At 48.1% G+C, this 9,147-nt stretch overlaps 1 protein-coding gene across 1 annotated transcript in view; it reads right to left on the bottom strand.

Moving 5' to 3' along the window:
- Positions 1–8,023, bottom strand: part of Tab1 (TGF-beta activated kinase 1 (MAP3K7) binding protein 1) — a 30,181-nt gene extending 22,158 nt beyond the window's left edge. Inside the window, exon 1 of the mRNA XM_021182961.2 lies at positions 7,968–8,023. Coding sequence (XP_021038620.1) covers positions 7,968–8,000 — 33 coding nt within the window. The 5' untranslated portion in view covers positions 8,001–8,023. The remainder of the gene's footprint in view (positions 1–7,967) is intronic.
- Positions 8,024–9,147: the final 1,124 nt, after the last annotated feature.

The raw sequence follows: 9,147 nt of genomic DNA, 5'->3' as shown, positions 1-9,147 counted from the left end.
AAAAAAAAAAAAAAGAAAAGAAAAGCCCAATACAGGTGGGCAAGATGGCTCAGTCCCTTGCTTCCAAACCTGAAGACCCATGTTTGGTCCCCCAAATCCATGTGGTACAATGACAGAAATCCTCTAACCCTCCCCCACACACACATACAAAATAAGCATAAATGTAAAAGAAAAAAATGCAAAGAGACCTCAAATGAAGGTCTTAGCTCTACAGTCACGGGGATGAGAGCACACTTAAGCCAACGACTTACAGCAATGCACCTTGCCAAAAGAAAGTCCTACTTAGGGGGCTGGTGAGATGGCTCAGTGGTTAAGAGCACGACTGCTCTTCCAAAGGTCCTGAGTTCAAATCCCAGCAACCACATGGTGGCTCACAACCATCCGTAATGAAATCTGATACTCTCTTCTGGAGTGTCTGAAGACAGCTACAGTGTACTTACATATAATAAATAAATATTTAAAAAAAAAAAAAGAAAGTCCTACTTATTTTATTTACATTGACTGTCTTTAAACATTAAGTTCCTGATGTTTGCTTTGGCGTATTAGTAAGATTAAGACAAATTTTACCCAACAAGCACAAGGAAGCAAAATTCACCTGTTTGCATTTCTCAGTCCTATCTATGCCCAAGTTCCTGCTCCAATCCACCTGGGGAGCGTGGTGTTTCCCTAATGGTAGCCAGCCACACAGCCTCCTCAGTAAATGATACACTTCCAAGTTTACACATGACCTTAGCCAAAAGGCTGAGATCAATCTACAAGCCATCAATCCACTTCCAGTTTTATCTTAAAACTGTCAATTTCTTTTTCAGAGGACTTCATTTTGAATGCAAACTTTTCCAGTATTGTGGAAAGCCAATATGGTTTATGACATCTAGAAAACAAAAGGTGAAGATGTACTCAATCTACTGCCCACCATAAGCTCTGGAAGAGCAGCAAGTGCTCTTACCTGCTGAGCCACTTCTCCAGCCCCTTTAACTGTTAAAAGAGATGAGCAGTCAGTATTCTGTCCAGTACCCAGGAGGAAAAAGTAGAAGGATCACTACCACAAGTTCAAGGCCAACCTAGAACAGGCTAGCCAGGGCTAGTCTTGAAACTGTCCCTTGCTGGAGGGGAGGATACTCAGTGGTGCTCTTCCAAAGGACCAAATGTTCAGTGCCAAGAAAACAGGACAGCTCACAACCACCAGCTCCAGGGTATCTGATGCTCTCGGTGGACTCCACTAGCACCTGAACTCACAGGTGTACACACACACACACACACACACACACACACACACACAGGCCTATACACATGCACATGCTTAAAACCAAACTAAATCTTTTTTTAGAAAAAGAAAAAGAACACTTATGGGCTGTGGTGGCACAGGACTTTAATCCCAGCACTCGGGAGGCAGGGGTAGGCGGATCTCTATGAATTGGATGCTAACCTGGTCTATAGAGTGGGTTCCACAACAGCCAGGGCTATTTCACTGAGAAACACTGTCTCGAAAAACAAAAACAAAAAAAAACACAGAGAGAAAAATGTCATAAGAGTGTTGAGAGCACAGACCAAATTAAGTCCTTCTCTTGACAGCATCTGAGGTCTGAAGGGAACTGAAAAGCAAGTGCCTTCCCAATGGCAGCCATTCCTGTTGCTCCTCCAACACGTCCCAACCCCACAGTGGAGACCTGGGCTCCAGGAGAACGCTGCATAAGGGCTCAGAGCCTATTCCCAGCGGCTTCAGCATGAGTACTAGGCATTCCACGTTCAGGTCACTGACCATGTGACCGCTGGCCAATGTCGTAGTTTAGTCTAGTACTGTCAAACGGCTCACTACTTGAAATCTGTATTCTTCGGGTGTACTGGCTAGGTTTTGTGTTAGCTGGACACAGGTTAGAGTTATCTGAAAGGAAGGAGCCTCAGTTAAGGCAATGTCACCATGAGATCCAGCTGTAAGGCATTTTCTCAATTAGTGATTAATGGGGAAAGGCCCAACCCATTGTGAATAATGCCATCCCTGGGCTGGTGGTCCTGGGTTCAAGCAAGCAGGCTGAGCAAGCCAGGCTAGGAAAGCAAGCCAGTAAGCAGCACCCCTCCACAGCCTCTGCATCAGCTCCTGCCTCCAGGTTTCTACCGTTCGGTTTCTTGTCCTGACTTCCTCCAGTGATGAACATCAGTACGGAAGTGCAAGCCAAATAAACCCTTTCCTCCCCAACTTGTTTTTTGGTCATGGTGTTTCACAGCAATTGAAACTTAAGACACACATGTAACACACTGACCTCATAACAGTGCCGTAGGACCTGTGACAAATGGGTAGTTCTCCTATACTCTGGGTGCTCTGTCAACAAGAGGCCCAGTAGCCTTGTGCCTCAGACACAAGCCCTCAGCAAGTAACCAGCCAACGGCAGAAAGTTGTGTCGCTGTGAGCCAGGAAGGTTTGGTTCTCCCTGACTTTACAGACCCACTCAGAAGCATTCTTGCTATGTCGTGGCTGAGTGAGCTTTGCGCGTGGGCTCCTATTCCTCTCTTGTTTTGCCAGGGACTAGCCACAAGAATCGTCCACAGAGGATTCTATTAACATGTCTGCCAAGTCTCATCCTTCCTCCATACTGCTCAACAATTTCTGGAAAGGTCGCATATTTGCCACTCACACAAACCACCCACTCCTCCACCCATGCACTAACTGATGCATACTTTCTCCCACGGCTCCAAATGCCAGGCCAAGAGCTCAGGGGGCGTTAGCCCTGGGGAAGCTGAAAAGGGGGTGTTTCACACTCCAAGTCTCAGCACAGAGCAACACACACACACACAGAGAGACAGAGACAGAGAGAGAGAGAGAGAGAGACAGAGAGAGAGAGAGAGAGAGAGCGCACAGGAACCAAGATTCCTCCCTCATTCAAAAGAACAGTTCCTAAAATTCAACAGAAAGTGTGCCGAGAGCGAGAGCGGCCACATCAAAGGCCCTAATTCCTGCCGGTCTTGTCTTGAGAGGGAGCCCCCTACAGTCCTGCTGTGCTCTGAAAACCCATAGTGACCCTTGTGTGTGTGGCCTCAGAGGCTTCACAAACACCTGTGCGTGTTTGTTTAAGCATGAATTCCTCACATTCTCATGGACTCTTATCGAAATCAAGGTCTGCAGTAATAGTTCCCACACGACTCATCTCAAAACCCCGGCAGCCAAGTGGACAAAGCCCTGTTCCCTGTTCAGGCCACAGCTTGAATATCAAATTATGGCATGAAAAGGCTGAGTGTTTCTGTGGTGAAAGCAATCCATTGCCACAGAGACCAAAAAGAAGCTTGGAGGGGGGACAATGGCCCTGGGAAGATGGCTTAGGATGCGGGACAGCAGTTCCTTCTCTCCAATAAACCTCTTGTATGACCCACTTCTCTGAGGCCAACTCACTCCAGGCTCCCACTGCTTTCCAGAGCTCCATCAAATGCTCTATACTGCTGTCAGACTCCAAGATGGACGCTCACAAGGCTCCTAAGAACTGTGGGATGGTCTCTGCAGACCAGACCAGCAGCTGGACCCCCATCCCAGGCTGGTGAGTAGCTAGTACACAGCTCAGGTATAGACACATGCACGTTGTTCTTTCTTTCCTTTTTCCCCTATTGCTAGGGATGGAACCTGAGGACTTGTGCACACTCGGCAAAACTCTTCCACTGAGCCTTATCACCAGCCCTGGATACACATGGTGTGTGTGTGTGTGTGTGTGTATCCTGAATATGTTTTTTTCCAGTGGGCACATTTGCTTAGAGACAAGGCCTCATACAGTCAAATTCAAGCCCCTCACCCTCTTGCCCAGTTTCCCAAGTCCCAGGATTACAAGACTGTGTCCTTACGCTCTGTTTTATGATGTGCTGGGAATCAAACATAGGACTTCATGCACACTAGGCAAACGACCACCTGAGTGCAGCCCTGGACTTGTTTAAGGTGCACTAGGGAAAAAAGTATAGGCAGCAGCTGAGATCGCATAAATATAATTTCTCATGACAAACTTCAGTCTAAAAAACGACTTCAGGGTGACAACATCCTTTGTTTGTTTAAAACTTGTCTTTTTATATTTTGGGGGATATCATCTTACTATGTTGCCAAGGTTGGCCACAGATGCCTGGACTCAAGTCTAATTCAGCCGCCTGAGGAGCAGGGATTACAGTCATAGTAACAAACCAAATGGATTTTGCTTTTGTTTGAGACAAAGTTTCTCTGTGTAGTTCTATCTGTTCTGGAATTTACCCTATAGAACAGGCTGGCCTTGAACTCTCAAAGATCTGCCTGATTCATTAACTATTATTAAATTACACAGAGTCTGTATTTGTTGTTTAGCATCTGTCAGGGCATGTTGTCGTCGTCGTCCCCCACAGCCACCCCTGCTCCAGCACAGTGCCCAGGGTTGTCTCTTCGACAGAAGGCTGCATAGAAGACTGCATACCTGTTATTGCCAGAGAGCTGGGGATGGATACTGTTCATGGCCTGGTGACCTGTGCAGACTGTAGGGCCAGACCACAGCTGCACTCCCCATACTACTGTGTTCATCCCAGACTCCTCCTCCCTAGACCTTCATCCTGAGCACTATTTCTCAGTCACTAGAACCCATCCTTAAGGATTTTGCAAGAGTTTCGAGGCAGCCACACCTTAAGCATTACTGTGGTAACGGTCACGGAGAGCTTCTTTCCAAAGCTCTACTGTGCTTACACATGGCTAAAGTAAACTGCTCTGAATCGGCTTCTAGAAGTTTGACCCCACACCAGCTACCGAGTCCTGTTGAACCAGATCTCCTTCTAGCCTCACGTGCACACTCAGATCCTTACTCTGTGGTAAGGATCGCCATGTATTCGCAGAGCCCCCACGGCTAACTGTTACCATCTAGAATTGGAAACACTGTGGCAGTCCATTTAATAGTATCGGTTCTCCTGGGAGGCCTTCTGGACTGGGGAAACTGTAGGGTAAATCTGTGACACTCACAGGCTTTTTTTCAGGCTGCTACTGCTGGGGTCTTCAAAACCTGCGGGTCAAGACCCTTTTGGAGGTCACAGGTGTTCTGTATCAGATATCCTACCTGTTGGATAGCTACATTATGATTCATAACAAGTAGCAAAATTAGTTATAAAGTAGCAATGAGATAATTGTGTGGTTGGGAGACACAACATGAAGAACTGTTTTAAAGGATTACATTAGGAAGGCTGAGAACCACCATTCTAAGATTTTCTTTAAAATTAAAACCACTTTTCTTAGCTGAGTGTAGTGGTGTATGCCTCCCCAGCATTCGGAAACAGATCTCCAAGTTCAAGGCCATATAGTGAGCTAGAGGTCAACCAGTGCTACATAGTGAGACTTTGTCTCAAGACAATCAAACAAACTCAGACTAAAGAGATGACTTGGTAGCCAGGAACATTGACCTTTGTTTCAGGAGACACAAGTTCAATTGTCAGAACCTTACGACTGTCTAACTTCAGTTCCAGAAAATCTGGAACCTTCTTCTGCCCTCCACAGGCACCAGACATGCACCCAGAACACTTACATGCAGGCAAAATGGAATTTTAAAAAAATTAAACTAAATTAAAAACAAACCAACTACCCAGGAAGCCCTCAAATTCAAAATCCCCCAAATCAAACCCTTTTAAAGCACACTGACTAGAGATAATAGGTAAAATCCCTCAGAAGGCCTTTTCTTCCAGAAACTACCAAACTGCCCAAGGATGATGCCCCTTCAAGACCCACATGAGCCCATTACCAACCTATTCCACAACTGTTCACTACCTGTCAACACACTAGTTCTAACTGACACATGGATTTTCAGACCCCTCACATACATATTTAGTTAAATACATTCTATTCCCCTTGGGTGTCCCTCCTGTCTTGTAAAAACTGAATGAAAAAAAAAAAAAAAAAAACTAAAAAGGAAAGGCCATGACTGCTCCTAGGTGTGGGTGTGGTAGAGGAGAAAGGTTCTTACTGTAGAAACATGGGAGAGCAGAGGCAGAGACATCTATGAGAGTCAGTTGTTGAACCCTAAGCCATGGGGGAGGGGGAAGGAAGGGAAGGGAAAGCAAGGGAATGGGGTACAGCAGCCCAAAAGACAAAGGTACAAAGAGGTGGGTCACCAAAATGGTTCAATTCTATAGGAAGAACAGCCTGAGGGATGCTGGGAGAACCTGGCAGCCAGGTTCACGTTGATGTGTTAAATTGAGACCTCAGCTATTCTTCAGGGTTTGAGACTTAACACCCTCTGAATCCCCTGCAGTTCTCTGTGGCAGGTCCAGGGTTCCCTATGGAAGTCCACACTGACTATGACTTAGCCACGGTGCTGGGGCACACACTCCTCTTCCCAAGCTGGGCGGACAGCACAGTGAGAATGGGCACCCTGCCCTTTCATCTTCCCAAGAGACCCAGACTAGCAGCTTTCAAGGTCATTTGCAGAAGACAGATATTGGAGCTGCTCTCTCACCAGACATAGGACGAAGGACAGGTCGGCAAGCCCTGCACCCTGCCTGGCTGGGACACCAGGATTCCTCTCGGTAGGTATGTCCTTTCATCCTGAGGATGGAAGGGGCCTTACACAGTTATCTTTTCCTGTTCCTTCCCTAGCATCAAGACACTACGGGTTAAAGCCGACCCTCCCTCCCCCTTTTTAAAGTCCACCAGCATACAGAGAACACATTCTCTGGGTGCTGGGAAAAGCCTACACTCTGCCCTAATTGGTGTTCTTTGGGTCCCATCACAACGAAGAGACAGAAGATACTTGACCCAGTTGACCTTTCTCTTGTTAGCAAGCCAACTCAGTCGGCATCAGTCACTATTTTTTTCCCAGCCCCTCTTTCTCTCAAGGTCACAATCCTATCAGTGTTCCCCAGACGCTTTCTACAATGGGGACATTTATACAAGGGCCTTGCCCTCTGGGACCTTACAAAACAGAGAGCCAGACCTCTCTACTCCCAGGGTTTTACAAAAGGCCCGAGCAGGCACACAATAGTGAAGGGAAGGCCATCCCTCTCTTCCCCCACTTCTCCCTCTGGCTTCAGATCCTCTAGGCCAGACAAGCTACTTCCCCTCACCCTTGAAAAGCCAAGACCTAGTTCCTGACCGATTTCCTCATTCTGTGACAGACACTGACCAAGCATCTAGCATGCAAGGGTGGCAGGGCGGTGAAGTCAACACGCTAAGAGGCTCCTGTCTTCAAGGAAGCGACATTCTGGTTCAATGGGGACGCAGACATCCAGAGGCAACTCCTACAGAGTGCCACGGTAAGGAAGGCCAAGGGATCCCCGCCCTGTCCTGGCAGATCCAAACAGTACTCTGAGCTAACATACATACATACATGTGTAACTGCACATATATGAGTAAGATGCAGGGACGGGAAGACTACATCAAACCGTGAAGGTCCAGATGACCAGGTCGGGGTGCCTGGAGCCAAACCTTCACCGGGACCCGGTGAACTGGGAGGCAGAAGCAAAACCCTACGCCCTCACTTGAGGAGCCTAAATCTTAGGGGTGTTTCTGGAACCAGACTGGGTAATTTTAATCCTGCCTCTGCCGCTCACCAGCTGCCTGACCTCGGTTTCCTCCTCTGTAAAAACTTTTAGTCGCTAACTATTCTCCGGTGCTACTGGCGAAGCTTATAAACGCGAGGCGGTCCACACAATGCCAGAGATACTGCACGCCTTACACAAGCGGGGGGCTATTTATTATTAGTCGTGTCCGCGCTCCGGATGGCCCGCTCGGCGGCGCCACGTCCCCTTCCGGCTCGAGGACGCTCCCACTCCGCAGGACCCCGGCGCCCTTGACCCCCCAGAGGCCCCGGCCTGCGACGCGCACGCGCAGAACAGGCGCGGCGCCAGCCGGCGGCGGGTCTCGCGCGCTGCAAGCCCCCAAAGGCCTCTGGGGCGAGAGGGCCATGCTCTGCCATCTAAAGACAACAGTTCCTGCACCCGAGGACACACCCGAGCTCCCAACCCTCCCAGCCCGGAGAGCGGGTCGGTTTCCTCACACTCTGGAGCAGGCTCCTCCTCTGCGCCGCCATCTTGGAGGACCCCGCGGCGCGCCAGGCTCTCGGAGTGGCGGGATGAGGGGCTAGAGCGGCTCGGGCTGCCCCGGAGCTTATCCACAGCGCCCCCGGCGGAGCGGAGGAGGCGCAGCAGAGGCGCCTTGCGCAAGCGCGGCTCTTGCCCCCACCCCTCCCCATCAGCCTACTTTCTTCGACTTTCTTGTTTCCTGGAGTCTTTATGGGTGTGCTTTCTCCCGGGTTTTTTGTTTTGTTTTGTTTTGTTTTGTTTTGTTTTGTTTGTTTTTTGATGGAGATCCTGAGATCCTATTTAAAGCGGTTTAGCGAGGAGGGAGCAAGAGAGAACGAATGATTCAGCCTGATCTTATAATGGAGGCCACACCATGCCAAACTAGCTGAACTAACTAACTAATTGAGAAGACTGCAATTCCGAGTAGTTGTAAATTCTCAGAAATGAAATTTATGGACTGTAACATGGGAGTGTAGTGTTAGCTGGCAATGTAATTGCAGACCACTTGGCGTGACTGGCCAGTGCCCAAAGCAAGAGTCTGTTTGTTCTAGAAGCACGGTGCAGAAGCTCGATTTAGAAAGTCACAACTGAAAAAAAAAAAAAAAAAAAAAAAAAAATCAGAAAGTCACAACTGTAATCCCAGAGTTTAGGAGACTGAGGCAGGGGGATTATAAATTTGAGTCCTGTAATCCCATCCCTTAAGAAGAGACAGGAGGACCAGAAGTTTGATACCAGCATGGACTACTACTTGACATCCTGTTTCGTTAAATGAATAAATAATCCAGTATCAATTTTTTTTAAAGATTTGTTTATTTATGTATGAGTACACAGTAGCTGTCTTCACACACCAGATCCCATCAGATCCCATTAGAAATGGTTGTGAGCCACCATGTGGCTGTTGGGAATTGAACTCAGGAACTCTGGAAGAGCAGTCAGTGCTCTTAGCCGATGAGCCATCTCTCCAGCGCCCCCAGTATCAAGCATTTTATTAAAGCAACAGGAAATGGCCTAAGACAGTGCTGATGGGTCACTGTGGTGGCGCACGCCTTTAATCCCAGCACTTAGGAGGCAAAGGCAGGCAAATTTCTGAGTTCGAGGCTAGCCTGGTCTACAGAGTGAGTTCCAGGACAGCCAGGGCAACACAGAGAAACCCTG

This window comes from Mus caroli, chromosome 15 (assembly GCF_900094665.2).
Source record: "Mus caroli chromosome 15, CAROLI_EIJ_v1.1, whole genome shotgun sequence".
Classification (NCBI taxonomy): Eukaryota; Metazoa; Chordata; class Mammalia; order Rodentia; family Muridae; genus Mus; species Mus caroli.
This window is presented reverse-complemented; position numbering and strand designations above follow the sequence as displayed.